Source organism: Drosophila mojavensis, unplaced genomic scaffold, assembly GCF_018153725.1.
Source record: "Drosophila mojavensis isolate 15081-1352.22 unplaced genomic scaffold, ASM1815372v1 contig_16, whole genome shotgun sequence".
NCBI lineage: Eukaryota > Metazoa > Arthropoda > Insecta > Diptera > Drosophilidae > Drosophila > Drosophila mojavensis.
This window is the reverse complement of record NW_025318693.1, coordinates 5525238-5543325: the sequence shown is the minus strand read 5'-3', so window position 1 is coordinate 5543325 and position 18088 is coordinate 5525238. Positions and strand designations below refer to the sequence as shown.

The 18088-nt window shown below is 38.6% G+C and overlaps 4 protein-coding genes across 6 annotated transcripts; 3 read left to right on the top strand and 1 right to left on the bottom strand.

Annotated features, from left to right (window-relative positions):
- The first annotated feature begins 6193 nt into the window (after positions 1 to 6193).
- LOC6573313 (protein-L-isoaspartate(D-aspartate) O-methyltransferase) lies at positions 6194 to 7522 on the top strand. The gene is made up of 4 exons (XM_001999363.4): positions 6194 to 6467; positions 6571 to 6707; positions 6786 to 7190; positions 7254 to 7522. The coding sequence occupies exons 1-4, from the start codon at positions 6413 to 6415 to the stop codon at positions 7335 to 7337; spliced, it is 681 nt and encodes a 226-aa protein (XP_001999399.1). The 5' UTR covers positions 6194 to 6412; the 3' UTR covers positions 7338 to 7522.
- An 82-nt stretch (positions 7523 to 7604) lies between these two features.
- Positions 7605 to 9198, top strand: LOC6573314 (transcription initiation factor TFIID subunit 6). Its single transcript, XM_001999364.4, has 3 exons — positions 7605 to 8491; positions 8541 to 8710; positions 8787 to 9198. Exons 1-3 carry the CDS (start codon positions 7730 to 7732, stop codon positions 9175 to 9177), a joined length of 1323 nt encoding a protein of 440 aa, XP_001999400.1. The 5' UTR covers positions 7605 to 7729; the 3' UTR covers positions 9178 to 9198.
- Positions 9199 to 9383: 185 nt separating this feature from the next.
- Positions 9384 to 11905, top strand: LOC6573315 (DNA cross-link repair 1A protein). Its single transcript, XM_001999365.4, has 3 exons — positions 9384 to 10436; positions 10501 to 10954; positions 11013 to 11905. Exons 1-3 carry the CDS (start codon positions 9445 to 9447, stop codon positions 11553 to 11555), a joined length of 1989 nt encoding a protein of 662 aa, XP_001999401.1. The 5' UTR covers positions 9384 to 9444; the 3' UTR covers positions 11556 to 11905.
- A 573-nt stretch (positions 11906 to 12478) lies between these two features.
- Positions 12479 to 17954, bottom strand: LOC6573316 (phosphatidylinositol 4-kinase type 2-alpha). 3 transcript variants are annotated; one of them, XM_001999366.4, is made up of 8 exons: positions 17353 to 17954; positions 16567 to 17281; positions 14521 to 14639; positions 14030 to 14163; positions 13777 to 13972; positions 12908 to 13716; positions 12755 to 12823; positions 12479 to 12693 (listed from the first exon to the last, which is right to left on the bottom strand). In XM_001999366.4, exons 1-8 carry the CDS (start codon positions 17542 to 17544, stop codon positions 12690 to 12692), a joined length of 2238 nt encoding a protein of 745 aa, XP_001999402.4. In that variant the 5' UTR covers positions 17545 to 17954; the 3' UTR covers positions 12479 to 12689. The 3 variants fall into 3 exon arrangements, with proteins under 3 accessions (XP_001999402.4, XP_043863172.1, XP_043863173.1); XM_044007237.1 differs by lacking the exons at positions 16567 to 17281; positions 17353 to 17954 and adding an exon at positions 15308 to 15859; XM_044007238.1 differs by lacking the exons at positions 16567 to 17281; positions 17353 to 17954 and adding an exon at positions 15046 to 15160.
- Positions 17955 to 18088: the final 134 nt, after the last annotated feature.

Here is an 18088-nt window from a genome sequence, read left to right as displayed (position 1 = left end):
TTTGAGATACCACGTTAGTTTTTTACCAAGTGATATCCCATACTCAGAGCTTTGACCAGTTCCTCATTGACCTTTATTTATTGATCATTTCTGTTAATAATATATTCTATAGTTCGATGCCTCTACATTGACAACAATCCACCCATTTACTGCAGCTACTGGGTATATTCACAGAAATAGTCAATATTCTATTTAGCAGAAACGTGCCACAAATTGCACGAAAACAACGGGGCACAGTTCGAACTGACACAGCCAATCTAATTAAAATCACCTTTGAAGGGTAGTAAAAATGGGTGTATATGGGGTGGCTGTTGTTCTCGCCCAACAACGTGAACTGCATTCGTTACAGGTGCATGCGGATTTCGGGTCTGTTTCGCTAATTCAATCAATGTTTTCGTTACGTTAAATATGTTACTTTTAGCCCTCCGTGCCTTTCACCCAGCCTATTCGTAATCTTTGTTTGCATTTCAGTTAAATGAAATCGTCGACGTCAATGGCTAAATTTGTTGCCCCCAATAAAGTGCAGAAAAAATATACGCAATTAAGAGTGAGTTTTAGAACTCGAAAATTACTCATTTATAATACCGCTCGTACAATCTACAAGTAGCAAATCATTTGAAAGCAATGCTTTAATTGCAATTCCAACTTCTTTTTAAAAATAAAGCCCAAGTTGGTTGCCCAAAAACAACCTAAAGTCTATAATTAAAATGTACCTTTTTATAATGTTCACTGTATTAAGAGAACTCTAATTGTGCATGGTTAGTTTAAACTAAATTGGGTAGTAAATATAAAAAAGTGTTTATATTTGTATATATAAAATAAACACAAATTGGGCGTATGCCTGGCTAAGTTTCATTTTGATATATGACTAAGCTATGATGTCATTCTAATAGAAAGGCTAAGACTTACACGCTTCGGAGTAATCAGCGACTTTTATTTCTTTACCAGACTTTGGTGACAAATTTCAATATATTGAAAGCTTTTGCCATTTTATGATCATTAAATTTGAATTGAAATTAAATTAGTTAGCTTGAATAACTAGGCTTTGTGCAGTAGCTTAAAAAGCTTTATAGTTAACGATTGTCAAGCGAAGGACAACAAATTTAGAATGTCCCAGTTTCGGATCACTACATAAATGAGCATTATCTATATGAATATATATATATGTACATAAATACAAATGTATATGTATGTGTAGGTATATACGTTTGGCCGAGTACCTATGTCAAGTGCTGTAAAGCTTAATGCATTTCTAAGGTCACGAATGGGCGTGTTATGTACAATGCTATCACACATAAACATATACATACATACATACATGTACATATATACCCATTGTAGGAGGGTTAACACTCTGCTTGTTATTTCACGATTGTTGCACATTAAATTGCTGCCGGCTACAACCGGTTCAGACAGAGCGTCTCTGCCTGAAATGTTTGTATTTTTATTTTGTTGTGGATAGTTCTGCATGATAGCTTTTACTTTTGGGATAGCAAATAACAACAATAAACAAGTGAAATTGCATAGAAATGACAGCCAGACGTCAAAAGACATAACAATTAAATGTGCCTTGTCTACATACGTTTAATTTGGCAAGTCATCCGAGTTAACCCTCTAAACGAAACTTACTTTTTTCATAACTCGAAAATATGTTTCATTATAAATAACCTTTGCGTCTATTGTGCGACTATATTTAGATTGAAATAAAAAGAGCCAAGGCAATATCCATAAAGTATCTATTTATATAGTTTGCACTTAAACTTAAGTCATTTGCAATTTAATAAATCTACAATATTTTTATATAGCAGATTCGACTGTATATGCAAGCATTAAATTGGCTTTTAAGAGTCACATTAAGTATATTCACATTTGAACTAAGCTTTTGAGATAGGCGCCTCAAGATTTACTGCGAGAGCGAATGATTCACTCATCTGAGGTGCGTGGGCGAAGACGCTGTCCAGAGAATGATGCGTGTACATGCGCATATACATACCTACATACATGTGTATTAATTTCTCTGTGCATGTATGTATTACAGCGTGTGTGCGATACAACTTTTACTCGAACTACACATGAGAGCTTGACAGCGCGCTTTCAATATGAAACGTAGAATTCATTTGAACAAAAGAAAGTATATTTCTAGCTAGATATGAGATTTTACCCACACACATATTTATACATACATATGTACATATATGCTCGGTGAGCGTGAGTCGTAAATAGCGATAGCAAAGCGAGTGCGATTCAACATGCTTACACGATAGAGTTCAGCAACATTATCACAAATTAAACTCTTGAGAAAATAAGAAATGATTGTAAAAGTGATTTACTTTTAGCAGCAAATGAAAGAGAGATCAATTTTTTATGCTCTACTTGAATTGCTGTTTTTGTTATTGCTTGTTTTTTTTTTTTTTCTTATTTGTTTTTTAGCATTTGGCAGTTGGCTGCAATTGTTGTTTGTATACAACAATTTGGTCAATTGGCAAAGGCGAAAAAATACAACCACAAAAAAATAGGAAAGCAATAAAAGTATACGAAATGATTACGACCTTGAGCTCTTATTTTCATTTGTTGTGCAGCAACAAAAATGATTTACACAATATAAATAAAAAGCAATTAAAGTTAGGCAATTGAATTTAGTATTTAGTTTAGTAAAAGTCCGTCTAAAGACATAATGCCAGCATAAATCAGGAAGTAATTTTGTTTCAGAGGCAAAGAGAAAAAACTAGTTTAAAAAAAATTGATTTCTCTCATATATCCCCTACTACAACTTCGTTAATCAATTCGCTTTATAAAATATAAAACAGGTTCTTAACTACTGCCTGTGTTGGCCCACTCTAATTCACAAAAAAGTGAGTCCAAATATACGTTAATTAAATACAATTCAAAAGTCCATCGAACGCGCCAAAGCACGCAAATTGGGTATATTGCCATAAATAAACAATTTAATAAAAGTGAATAATAAAATAGAATTTGACAAATTATTTAGGTTCGTGGAACGGAACGCGCTTCGAGACAGAGCAAGAAACGCACGTCTTTTGCCTTGTCCATTTAAGTAAATTGGAAACTGAGAACTTTGACTCGTGTCGGTAGCCAAGCTTTCTGTAGTTGGGTCGGACAGAATAGATGCTTTGTTTGTGTTTGAGGTTAAGGTCTCTTAATTATTATAATGAGACGCTTTTCCAGTTGAGCCGGAGATGCATTGATTATTCTCTGGCGTTTTTTCCTTTGATGAGAGATAAAAACATCTTCTTAACTACATAACTGAGCTCTCAGCACTTAGGTCGGACAGAGTATGCTTTGTATATTTAAGGTTAAGGTCTGATAATTGTGTTAATGAGAAAAGCAAAACTGATTTAGATCATAATTGTTGTGCCTGATTCCCACAGCTAAATCAATATTTAGGGTACGAGTCTATATTCATATACATCCACACATAGCCAAATTAACTCGTATTTACACAACTTGAAATGCGCCTGAAAACAAATTTACGCAAATTTTGTAGTTTGCGCAAATGCTTCAATATTTGTATGGCACACACAAAGACACACAGAAATTCAAAAACGTGCACAAATGTCTGTATACCGAATACATTTCAAATCTCTATCTGAGCTCTGTTGGCTATATTGTTGTTGAAGGAAGTTTAACACGAACCTAAAACACATACCAAAACAATACCATATATAAGATCTTAGTGCGAAGGTGTGCGAAGCAAATAAAATAATCGATGTGACTTGTTCGTCAGTAAAAGCGAAAGACAAGACACAAAACATAAAGCATGGAAAGGAACAGGTTTTGTTACGTTTGAATACCCTTTCTTATATAGATTATCAAAATGTTATTAATTTTGTATCGCTTTGTAGAAAGAATTTCTCATTTATATGAAAACAGAAAGTTAAAAAAAAAAATATATAGGTTTATAAATTGTCTAATTAAATTGCACAACAAAAATATTGAATATGCTGCTATCAACTTAAGCTACACATAGATTATTTGGAGCTTGCGTGAGTGCATTTAAGCTTCGTTGTATTTTATCTCAATATTAATTCCACGTATTTTTTTGGTTTTCTCTCTGGACATTCGTTTGTGAAAACGAAAACTACCTTTATATAGTTTAGAATGAAAGAGATAAATAGCAAACAATGTCTGCTTAAATTGCACGTTCAGTTCTCATAAATACACACATATATGTACGTATGTACGTACATAAGTACATAGAGAGTAAACAGAGAAGCAGAGAGAGAAAGAGAGAGACATAAGCATTCATCATAGAGCCGAATAGTGTGCTCGCAATCATGCGTTGCAAGGCGCATATTGTCGCAAATTAGGTCAAAGTTGAACTGAAAACGCTAAAAAATAAAAATACGCATATGGAATTAAATACATACATACATGTGCATACCTATAAATATGTATGGCTGACAGATTGCTTGCTGTGTGCAAATATGTAGGAATGCTCGCGCTGCCTGGAAAAATATCCCTTAATCATTTCTCAGTGGAAAGTTGTTATCGATGCACTGGAAGTCTACTCTATTGGAACTTATCGTCTGGATCTGCATAGCACATTTTGCTCTCTCCGGTTGATATCGATGTAAAAAACGAGTATGTGAAATTTTTAAACATGAAAACTTTGCACTCTAGTAGACGCGCTCTGTGCACAGCATTATTTCTAGAAAATGATATATAGGTCCAAACATTTGCCATTTCCTGTTTTGTTTTTTCATACATACGCTATCAGTACAACAAGGCAACATAAGATGCATTGCTAAATAATTACACACAAACAGTTCCCCTTTCTAGCACTTATCAACAATGTCAGCGCGAGCTACCAAACGGGCCTCAACTCAAACTCCCAGTCAGAATGGCTGCAAAGCGAAACGCAACTGACGCTGCTTAAGCAAACTCAGTGAATTGGAAAATGAGCGCAGAAGCCGAATGAACAGATGGACGGCAACATGCAACACCTGCTGCTGCTTCCAAAAGTGACAGAATGAAACTGAAATTTATACTGGCGGTAAAAGAAAGCAGCAGAGTGGAAGCGAAACTCCTATTGAACAGCAAATTGCGCCACACGCGTATCTCAAAAGTTTTATCAGTTATTTTAACAAAGCTACAAAACAAACAGACAATACAGAAAATTATGCAATGTGCTATTGTTGCAAGTAATATAGATATGTATGAACATTTAGAGACATACAAACATTTATACAAATAAATGTACATATAACTCATATTACAAACACATCACATTACAATCAAATAAATAAATATTGAAATAAATTCATTCATTCAGCCACAGAGACCTTGATGTCAAGTAAAAAGGGTGCTAAATGAGTGAGAAATTTATTCAAGCAATAATCAGAATAATCGCATTTATTAATTAATCATGCAGCGCTTTCAACGTTTTTTTTTTACTAACTTTAGAACTAATTAACTTGGAAAATAAATATAATGATAACGCCTGGGTAACTTACCTTTTGCTGAGTTTGGCGTGACGAGTTTTAGGTTTTCGGTTGTTTTTTATTTGTCTGTTGATTGCTGCTGATGCGCTCCAAATGTTGCGGGTTAACCAACAACTACCAAGACCAGGCCCAAGACCAGCGACCAGGCCAGGCCAAAATGACTAATACTCACGCACACATACAAGCACACTCACACACATGCAATATCGAAATCTTTTTTGCCGCGCTCGTTCACCAAACTAGCCACGAGATGTTTGTGCTAGTGTGAGAAATGGGATGCGTGTGTGTGTATGTGTGAATGTCACAACACAACAATACTATAACACAAAAAAGAGGCAGCTGCTAAATGCAGTGCTATTGCTTGCAGCTGCAATGCCAAACTGCTTTATTATTCAATTCACTTAAAATACACCGATCGATGAACACAATTACCAATTTGTATTTTATATGCACAATTTTTTAAGTATGTTATTTGCAATTTTCTCGTAGAACAAACTTCGTTTTATATTCAGCAAAATTGCGCCGCGATTTGCTGCTGCTGGTCGTTTTCGCTCGTTTGACAATCCGTTGTCAGAGTTGTTACAATTCGGTCTGAAGATGATGACTGTGACTATCGGATATTAGATATCGATATCTAAGCCGTTTGTTGCCGATCAAATTAATTTTGTGGCTATACTTGCTGTTAGCCTATACATTTTAAATAAATTATTTTAATCATAATTTTTAGAATCTAGATGTGCGCCGGTATAACAATCTAAGTATATTTTTTAAAAACTAAATTAAACAATGCGATAGGCTGGTAACACTGTCACACAGCTGTTTTTCGCTGCAAACAAACATAGCAACAACAACAAATTCGAAAATCCCTTGAAGTAAACGCAGACAAAACGGTCAGCAAATCATATATTGCCAAAATCATTGGGCTAGGCCTTTTATTGCGTACTTTTAGCATGGCCTGGCGCTCCGTCGGTGCGAACAATGCAGATCTTATTCGTCAGCTGCGGGGTAAGCATCCAACAAGTGCGGCCATCCAATTAATTTGATCTTAATGTCTGTACACTTGTACATACATATGTAATTTGTGTATTTATAAATATATATGAAATAGATTACGGCGTAATATCAACCGAATCTGTTGCAAATGCAATGTTAGCAACGGATCGCAAACACTACTCTCCCCGCCATCCGTATATGGATGCACCTCAACCTATTGGCGGCGGTGTGACTATCAGCGCCCCCCACATGGTAATATTTCACTATTCTTATATATGTAGATCAAAATCATTTGATGAAAACTCTCCACTATGTGACTTTTCGACTTAGCACGCGTTTGCTTTGGAATATTTGCGGGATCAACTCAAGCCCGGCGCTCATGTGCTCGATGTCGGCTCTGGCTCGGGCTATTTAACTGCTTGCTTCTATCGCTATGTGCAGGCGAAGGGCGATAATGCGAACACTCGAATCGTTGGAATTGAGCATCAGTCCAGTTTGGTTGCAATGAGTAAAACCAACCTGAACGCTGATGATGGCAGTATGCTAGAGTCGGGCAAAATGATTATTGTTGAGGGAGATGGACGTAAAGGATATCCTTCACTAGCGCCCTACGATGCTATACATGTGGGCGCAGCAGCACCAGACACACCTACCGAATTAATAAATCAATTGGCAAACGGAGGTCGCCTCATAGTTCCTGTTGGCCCGGAGGGTGGAACGCAATACATGCAGCAGGTGTGTACTCAAATTCGTATCTAAAAATATACTCTGAATAATTCGTAATACTTAAATATGCAGTACGACAAGGACGCTAATGGAAAGGTGCAAATGACACGTCTGATGGGTGTCATGTATGTACCGTTAACGGATTTACGGTCTTGACTGCATAATCTATGGAAGGCGCTGGTCGTTGTGGTGCTGCTTGGTTACGTGCTCTACAGATTATGGATAGATTATTATTAGCTTTATTTTTAACGTAACGGCAAACCCTCAAGTAAACGTAACTAAATTTAATTACCACGATATATATTTAATATAAACGCAATAAATTGAACATTTTTCTTAAATTCAAACTTACTTATAAATTCTATTAAATAAATTCGATCTGCAATTGGCAACAGAATCAAATTAAATTACATCCCCACTCATAATGCGAATTCTTTGACAGCTGTCAAAATTGTTTTGACATTCATGTCATATAATCTCGACGAATACCTTGATTTAATCATTCATTAATTCACTCTACTCCATCTCGTGCGTTTGCAAGCTCCAAAATGAATCATATTTCAATTATGCTGAAATCGGTGAACGATGACTGGAAGCGCATTCATACTTCAACACTTTCCAGGATGTCGTTGCAAAGTATAGCGAGGGCGTCCATAGGTGAGACATTGACTGGAAGACTGATTCAGGCTGTGGCTCAAAATGTGCGCAAGGATATTAGCCAAATAGTAGCCGAAGCTGCGAAATACGCTCGCCGTACACGTTCTTCGAAAATTACAATAGATCACTTGCTGTTTGCTCTGGAGGAACACAACATTAGTTTGGATCTTCTACATGTAAATTACGCGAGCCCAGATCCGATTGAGACAGATAAACCCATCTCTAAGCCACCAATTAAAAAATCATCACTTGATCGGGCGTCTCGAAAAGATGCAAAAAGACGAAAAAGGGAACGCGAAGCGCCGTTCGAACCGTACGACAGTAATGCACCATTAGAAGAGCGCAACCGCTGGCTGAAGCGCGAGCAAGTACTGCTCATGTCAAACAAAAGATTTCCCTTATCCAAGGAGCAGCAAGAGTTCTTTCTGGTAATCACGGAGGCGTGCATGGGTAACTCCGAGTTTGCACGCCGAGAGGCGCTGCACAGTCTAAGGACCGATTCGTCACTGCAGCCAATGCTCTACAGATTGAGTCTGTTTATTGGCGAGGCGGTCAAGGTGAATGTGGCACAGAAGAACTTTGCTCTGCTGATATATTTGATGCGCATGGTGCAAAATGTGCTGTTTAATCCACATTTACAGCTACACAACTATGTGAGTTCATTATCCTTCTTGGAGAACCCATTAAACATTTCCATTGCAGCTCCACCTTTTAGTACCATCTGTACTCTCCTGTGCTGTGTCTCGGCAAATCTGCGCCTTTCCGACGGTTCAGAATCATTGCGCGGCGCGCGAATATGCTACCAACATTATGGCCGACTTTATTAGGGCTTATGGCTACCCCGGAAATGATATTCTGCCAAGAGTTATTAGGTATGTGGTTGTAAATGTTGTAAAGACAAATGTAAAATGTAAGGAAATACTAACCTTTTCTAAATTCAATTTTAAGCGTATATAAGAACGGGCTTAAGTCTTCCATATTAATGACTATTTATGGTTCCCTCGTTGGATTAAGCAAAATGGGCAGGTATGCAATACGTGACTGCGTTATACCAGAAATTCGATCTTTATCGGAAGGAATCCAACCGTATTTGATCAAGATTGACAATGATAATGCGGAATATAAAACTGCGGTATATATACGGCACAGACTTTTGAAAATGACCGCTCCAATTCTTAAAACCATACATGATACATCCGAAGACATTGTTGAGTACACAAAACGATATGGGCTTTTAGGATATTCATTGTATGATGCCGTTAAATTGGACCGCTTTGTGGATAATCTCATCGAGGAGATCGAAGAAGAAAATATAGCACAAATAAATGCAGAAATATAATTTTTTTTTTTTTTTTTTTTTTTTTTTAATTAATAAAAGTAAGATTTTATACACAATCAATGTTTTTATATTAATTATTCAAATTTTATTTTGTTATTCTTTTTCCAACGAGCAGTAGTTTGAAAAAAGAAAGTGCATTACATATAAAATCGATGATTTATTTGACTACACTATCGATACCACAGTTGGTTCTGATTGCTTCCCCAAAGCAGCTATCTTTAAATTATCGAATTTCATACAAAGCACAACAGGTCGTAGGATATAAGCATGTCAACAAATGTCGGTAAAATTCGCCTAAGAAACTTAGCTGAATTGCAGCAAATTCAGGTTGAAAAAGATGAAACAGGTGACGTAATAGCAGTTGCAATATCCAGTGCAGATGAAAACAAGACTCCAGAAAAACCGAAAAAGGCGGGAAGCAAACGTGCATCATCAACAGCAAAGAAGAAGAGTACTGATGAAACTAAAAAAGTTATTACTACTAACACTGCGATCAAACGAACTGTGAAAAAGGATCCTTTACCAGGTCAAATGCGCATCGATTCCTTTTTCAAGAGCTCCGCGAAAAGCTATAAAGTTGAGGTTTCATTAGAAAATAGCCCAATGAAAGTAAAAGCACGTAAAGGATGCAAGCGGCTGTTCGATGAAGAGTCCACAACAAAGGAAACTATTCCTAAAACCTCTGTGCTGTCTTCGGATATCGAAAATAAACGGCAGCCTGTAAGAAAACGCACGCTGCCGCAACGCAGAGCCAAGGCAAAATGCTCAACTTCCCCGGCTGCCATAATTGATCTGTGCTCCGACAATGAGTCAGAATCTAATCAAAGCATCAGCGCTAGGCCCATTCCAATTGACTTATTGAAAGATTGTCAGCTGAATCCATTACCTATGGTGAATATACCCAATTTAGAAACTCAGGGAAGTAATGATGCTGGTGCACACTCAAAAGAAAATGGGCTCAAGGAACGAAAGCGCAAGCGTTGTCCGTCCTATAAGATTGTAGAAGATACGACATTCGTAGTCGATGGTTTCCAATTTGGCGACATACCGAATGCGACGCACTACTTTCTTAGTCACTATCATGCCGATCACTATGTGGGCCTCACCCGGAAGTTTGCGCATCCGCTGTATATGAGTCCAATAACAGCGAAGCTCGTGCGCACTTTTATACCCATTGACAACCAATATATGCATGAAATCGAAGTTGGGGAGTCTATAACGCTCAATGAGATTGAAGTAACTGCAATAGACGCCAATCAGTAAGTAGTACTAATCTAGCCTAATCCAGTTGAGTAATTCCATGCCTGTTTTACTGTATTATAGTTGTCCGGGTGCCATTATGCTGATGTTCAAGTTTACCACTGGCAAGTGTATTCTCCATACTGGGGACTTTCGTGCAAGCTTTGAAATGGAGTCGTTGCCTATTTTCTGGAACGAGCCACAAATTGATGTTCTTTACCTGGACACAACATATTTATCGAAGAATTATGACTTTTGTCATCAGTCCGACAGTATAGATAGAATTCGGACCGCTGTGAGGCAATTTCATGAGAAGAACGCCGACAAGCGTATATTGCACGTGTGCGGCTCATATTTAATTGGAAAAGAGAAGGTGTGGCTGGCCTTGGTCGAGGAGTTTAGTTTGCGTGTCTGGACTGAGCCGCATCGCCGCAAAGCAATCGATTGTCTCGATTGGCCCGAGCTGCAGCTGAGCCTTTGTGATAATCCCCTCGAGGCTAATTTGCATGTTATCAATATGGGAAAGATTAGCTACCCGGTAAGTAATCCCTTTTCGGCCATATTACAGCATTTCTAATGAAACCTTTTATTCGCAGAGTCTAGATCAGTACTTTAAGGCATTTGAAGGGCACTATGATATGCTGCTTGGCATACGACCTAGTGGTTGGGAAAAGAACTCCAAGCCTTCCTACGGCAAGCGTATCAGTGTAATTGGAGTAGAATATTCAGAGCATTCTAGCTACAAAGAGCTGGAACGATTTGTACGTTTCCTTAAGCCAAACAAGGTCATCAGCACCGTCCCTGTTGCAAAAGATCTCTGTGTTACCGGAACAGTTCCGACCAACTGGTACAAATACGAGGGATACGGAAGTATGCTTAGTACAAGCTACCAGCCCTCTATCACAACGTTTTTAGAGACATCCAAACGTAGTTTGCCGGCGTTGGCAAACACAAGCGGTGATATGAGCGTTAGCCCATTGGAGAATGAGAGCATCATGAATATGGCCAATAACGAAGATCTCCTTGAGGCGAAACAGGATACAGAGGATTATACTAATGGGATTGTTCCTGCTGGTGATCATCTGCTCGCTAAGCGAATTACGTCAGATGCTTCAAGTGACATACTTTCATTAATTTAGCTATTGGTAACAGTGATAGTTTATTGTTTTGTTATTGTTTATATTTGCATTGAAAGTGCAACGTATTTATTTTTCGACCATTCCACAATTTAAGTTAACTTGTATTTTAAATGGCAGGGAACCAGAATGAAGTACTGGCAAATCAGAATTATCTAGATGTATATGACCATCATTAAAGCTATTGTTGAATTCTCGGAGTCAGAAAAGTACTTAGATAAGAAAATAAATTCATGTTAATCCCCAATGTAAATTTCATTTTTCTACATATACAAATATATAATATGTATGTTATATATTCTTTACACAACAATCATACATTTTTCGTTTTATAAAACAACATTAAGATAGCACCATTTATGTTTGCATTCTTTCTTAGCGCTATCAGTTGCTCCCACCCAACGCAACCGAACCAATGTAAACATAGCGCTTTTTTATACATACAAGGCATTATATTTGATTACAGTTTTTGTTTAAACATATGCACAATCCATTTATTTATATATATATTTATATTCCAATTCATTTATATATATATAAATATATATAGAAGAATTCCTCTAGTTGACATAGTAACACTTGATTATATAGCTTATGATAAATTTAAATAGCTCAGGGACTACCGAACTTTGGGAGTGTTAACTGATTTATGGTATTTTTTGTTGATGATATTCACAATGTAGGGGATTGAAATAAATAAGTTCAGTGCGTCCTTGGCCTTAGCAATAAGTATGGGCATTAATTTGAAGCCGTTTGTAAATAATTCACACTGATATGTTTTGGTATAAATTAAAAATGAAAGTGTAACCATGATGAAAGCGCAAGATTAACAAAATTTGGAATGGACATTGTGCCGAATGTGGCTTATTCATTTTGTATACATTTTAACAATCCAACCAAAGGAACAGTAAGGAAAACAACATGCATCGGTTATTAACCTTGAATATATACATGGCTATTGGTGTGTATATGTACATAAATACATTTTTTCGACATGCTGTTAAAACTAACAAATTTAACAAAATCCAAAGTGATTGAATACAACTAAAAACTTTTGTTTATATAGTACATAACAAGAAAGCGACCAGACCAGTAGAATTGGCGGGTAATACAGGTGCTCGGCATGTCTGAGACCAATTAACTGAAAGAGAGTAAAGTTATTGAAACATTGTATAATTCTATTTATATAGATGTCAACCTACCACCAAGAGAAGAAGGGACTCTTGTTTTGGAAGCGCTGTGTAAATGAAAAAAAGCGACTGCCACTCGAGCTGTGTGAAGATAGTAAAAGAGAACAATCACAGTTAGTATCTATTACTAGAGGTTGCTCTACTCGTACTCTCGTACTCTCTTACCGTTCGACAACAACAGCTGGCATCTGAACTAACTGGACCGGCGATTTTCCATCCCGTAACGCTTGAGTGAGATTTAGAATCTGTCCGCGCATTACGGACATTTGACGCTCAAAGAGTCGTTTATCAAAGCCTCGGTCCTGCTGGAATAAGTATAGCAGTTCCGTGCATATTTCTTCCACGAAATTCATGTCGGACAGCTGGGGCAGCACCTGATCCTTTATGTCATTGCTAAACGGGATCTTGGCCTGAGGCAACCAGGCCCAATGATACGGATATGCTCGCCAAGAGTCTGGATGTTTAAATGGAAAAGCCAGGCCATTGTCAATGGCGGCAATTCTTATTTGTGGTGCTTCCACCATATTCCAGTCCGGGTCTTTCAGATTTTTCCTTGTTTCATCCTCGCTGCTGGTATTGCTAGTATGGCCACCAATTGCTGATTCAGCAACGCCAATTGAAGTGGGTGCAGGAGATCCGCCGGCTTCAATGCGATCTGCGTTATTAATCGGAGCAGATATTGACGGCTCATTAAGGTCTATTATTGTCTGGCCAGGCACGAATTTTTTGGCATGCGACATTGTCTTGCCACCAGTCCCACCGACCGAGCCCACCAGTTTGGGCGCAACATATTTAATAAGCCAGTTGTCATTGCCTCGATCCGTATTACGAATAATATAATCGAGAACAACTAAACGCTCAAACTGTAGCTGAAAGGATTTGGCGAGCGCCGGCGACAAATGCTCATGTTCAAATCGACGCAGCCAGTAATCGGCGTCCTTGTAGCCTTCCACAAAAAGCTGAAATGATCCAGTCTGTGGAATGGAAATCATCAAATGAGAAGTGTTTAGTGTTTAATTAGGCTGACCATGCACCTTTAGTGGCAGGCTCATGCGGTTGAAGTGCGCCGACGGATAGTGCTCTTTAATACGTTTCTTCAACTTGGCCTTTTGGCGATCTATGCGCGCATAGTTAAAGCTCTCGGCCACAAGTCGAACCACTCGTGTTTTCGGCACAATGTTTAGATTCAGTTTACGATCCACCAAGCTCGCGCCAGCCTCGGAGAGGTAGCTATCAGATAATATAGTTAATGTGTGTTTCCCAAATAAAATAATAAATAAAACTTACCCTTGATTTGGTATTAAACAGGCGCGCCCGAAACAACACGGACAGCAAAGCTTGTGCATCCACTTGGTCCATTTCGGATTCAGTCTCCCATATGGCTCTTCATCTTTTGGCTTGAAGACGGCCAGACATCTTTGCTATTATTTCAAAATGGAATGCATCAATTAGATTTACATTTTAATGCAGTTTTAAATGTATGTATATATGTAACTGTTTATTTCAAAGCCAAACCAAAAGTCAAGTGAAATACTTTTATTACAAGACTTCCCCGTTTGTTTGATGATTTATTATATGCGCTTATTTATTTAATCGCAAGCTCTAACTTAGTGGCTTGGACTATGCGAAGCGCATTTGATATGCAGAAATAGTTTAAGCAACTTGTTCAAGAAAATTTGTTGTCTATAAGTCATCAAATATTTACTTTATCGAATGAGAAAATTTTATCTTATGTAATTTAAGGATATTTGTCTTTCGATTTGGTTAGTTAAACTTACTCTTGAAGCATCCTTGACGAAATAGGAACCACTGCTGCCCTGATAGATACGCTCAGGTAGAACGCCCTGCTCGATCGCATACTCAGCCTGTGCCACGATTTCCGAGAAGAGCGGATCGTCTGAAATAAATTTAAAAAGATTTTAAAAATATTAAAAAATTAAATACATGTCTATGATTTACTAATAAAATTTGTGCGTAATACAAAAATGCGCATGCCCTAAACAATGCCACAACGCGGACTGTTCAAAAAGTTTTAACCAAGAGTCATTGTTTATAAATAAATAATCAACTTTCAAGTAGAACTTAATGAGCTAAACGTTGCGTGACTGTTGTGTGTGTATATAATAATATACATATGTATAATATATGGCTAAAACATGACGGGGACGAAAACATGTGGTTAACCGCAAGGCAGATGCAGCAGGTATTTAATGCAAATTCGGTATCCAACTGCCACATAGGTGAAACCGAGAAGAAAAAATCCACAATGCTAAGATAAACTCATTTGATCACTGTTTTAGTACCTATGAAGTCAAAGTTGTCATTGAAGTCACAGTGATCCTGGCAGATGGTAAACACATGCTGTATAAAATTCTCGCGACTGGAGCTCAATGAGCGCGGCATCACAATGAAATGTGTGTCGGTGGCCAAGTAAACTCGCTCCAGGTTGCTATCGCATCGAATAGGGGCCCTCATTAAAAGGCAAACAGTTCGAAATTTGCATATCTAAAGCGTTTAGATAGGGTCTGACCCACATTTATATATGTCGACTTGACAGCGACTTACACAGGTTCTTCACCGGGCAATTGGCACACTGACATTTCGGCTGTGCTATTTTAAATGTGACAGAATCTTGAGAATTGCGAAGTCCAGAGGGAGCAGTATATAAAATCGGAGGTGTCTCCTCTCCCGATGAAATATAATCCTTTACCTCTGCATCACATTTGTTCTGTTTGCACGTACATCCGTACGGCTCATACTCCGAATCACTTGACTCTGCGCCACTAAAGGCAGCGGCGGCTGCGGTTGCAGTGTTTACACTGCCCCGCTTCGCCGGCTGCCTTATGGACACATTGTCGGCATTCGCTTTGTTAGCTTCTGCATTTGTCTGGTTTGATGTCATTGCTGATCATTGTACGTTGGCTACTCTTGATATTGATTAAGTCCATTGGGCGACAGTTTGCATTCCAACGCCCATTTTAACATTCGCAAAATTTGTTATGATCGAAATTTAGTATAAGTCGTGAAATTGTGATTAAAAAACTAATCCGAAATGAATCCAAACACATGAATTAACAAACAATTTATACGCTGCAAGGCAAAAAGTTTATACTATTCTGATGCTAAAAGCAATGGAGCATGAAAGCGATATATTAAAATTTTGTTTTTTAGTTCAATATTTCTACAACTACAATATAATAGCATTAGGGTGGGTGACGCATTCAATCACGAATTGACGCAATTCAATCAACTATATTCCACTTAACAATTCACACATATTCGAACGACACAAACTGCTGAGAGAATGCACAACAAATGCCGATTATAGTATATTCATAATGATTGAATAATAGGCGAAAGTCGAGGGGGCGAGACCAATTTGTTGCTCACAGCGCGTGTTCTGAATTTTGTTTATGCACTGAATATATTTTTAAACTAAATGGAATGAAAGTACTCTAAATATACATATATGTAAACCCTTTTTTGTTCTACTGCAGGGTATATCCGAGCTTAACTCTGAGTCATCTTATTGGCAGAGTAGACATGTTTGATGTAAGGTATAATTAGCATTGGCCTCGTTGCACTTTTGGATAATGCTGATATGGCATATGACAGTTGGTTGTAGGAAACTAGATTAAATGTCTTTGCAAGCTGAACAATAGAGATAAAGTTCACGCCAGTCACTCACATGAATTACTTTCTCACACACACACAGAGAAACATTGGCACAGCGAAGGAAGCCCCACATGACTTTGTACGACTTCAGTTGCGACTGTGACTTGTTGATGTGAGCAGAGTAAGCAGAGCAAGCAGAGAGCACTCACCGCCAAATGTGTTGGACATGAGGTCAACGTGATCATGTCCAAGTCCTAGTCCACCAAGCAGATCGCTAATGCGACTGGCATGGTTTCCACTTCCGCCGCCGCCAAGCAGCGGCTGGGACTCGCGATTGTCGCTGCCTGCGTCCGTGGACATGCCCTCGAAGTCGATTTCTGGCACCAGGCAAATATCGTCGGCCTCCTCGTGCGGCAAACGTGTCGTTGTTTTCAGCGGCGATGTTGCGGATGATGTCGTTGCTGGTCCGCGTCGCGTTGGTGTTACAATGTGACTAGTCGGCTGCGACGTCGTTACGCTTGCTGTGCCGCTAGCGCTCTCACTGCTCTCCTTGGAGAGTTTGCATTTGCCATTGCGTAGGGCGGGTTGCTTGTTATGCAGTAAAACGTCTTCTTCGTCTTCGCCATCGGCATCACCGTCGTCGCCGATGTCGTGCAGCATAACCAGATGGTTGCTTTGTAATTGCTTTTTGCCAATGGCAAATACATCAACAATTGCGCCAACATCGCCGCCAGCGCCATCAATGTGAGCCACATCATCAGAGACACAAAGATCATTATCAGCATCATTCTCTCCATCATCATTATTATCATCATCATCATCGTCGTCAACTGATAATAGAATTTGATCGCGATCTCTTTTTGGCTTTCGTTTTGGCCTTCGTTTTCCGCTCGTCACCCTCTCGCTCACGCCAATCGTATTTATCTGTGCATGGGGAAGATGAGTTCAGTTTCTGACATTGTTTTTGTCAATTTGGGACTAGTCGAAATGCTCACCTCGACTTGAGTAGTCAACTGATTGACACCAATTCCATCGCGACCGTTCAGGAGCGGTGCCAGCTGGTTGCTACTGATTATTGCTGCTGGCTGCTGCTTCACAAAGTCGCCAATGAGATCCACCTCATCTTCCAGCTGCAGCAAGGGCGCCTCAGACGCTGACGTAGCTCCATTGGTCTGAGCGTTATTCATGGCTGCACTCTACAGGCACTAAGGTGTTTTCGTGAGAGCGTGTGAAATTTTGGGTGGGGTAGCCACGCGCGACAAATCTCAAAACGGGAATGTCGCCCGCAGCTCACAAGCGCAGACAGAGCAACAAAGGCGCGCGATGTTCTCGTTGTTTGTGTGCGACTTTTTAAAAGAACTTGAACAATGTTATCTGCTGGGCGCTACGCCTCTATTATTCATAATTTGCATGTTCTATAATTTAATCTGCAATAGGTTCGTAAACGTTCTGAATGCCAATTCTCCGACTCTGCTTTTTAGCAATTATTGATTGGCTGCTCTAAAGTTTATACATATGTAAATATATATATATGTATATATATATTTACACATATATATATCGATTCATTGGCTAGATACGAAAATGATGAGCAACGAGACTGTCCACTTACTAAGAATGCAAACTGTAAAATAAAAATGAAACAGCTGATGAGACTATCCACTTGCGCAATATTGCAAATGTTCTAAATTATTTATTATCGATAGCTAACATATTTCGATAGGTTTGGGT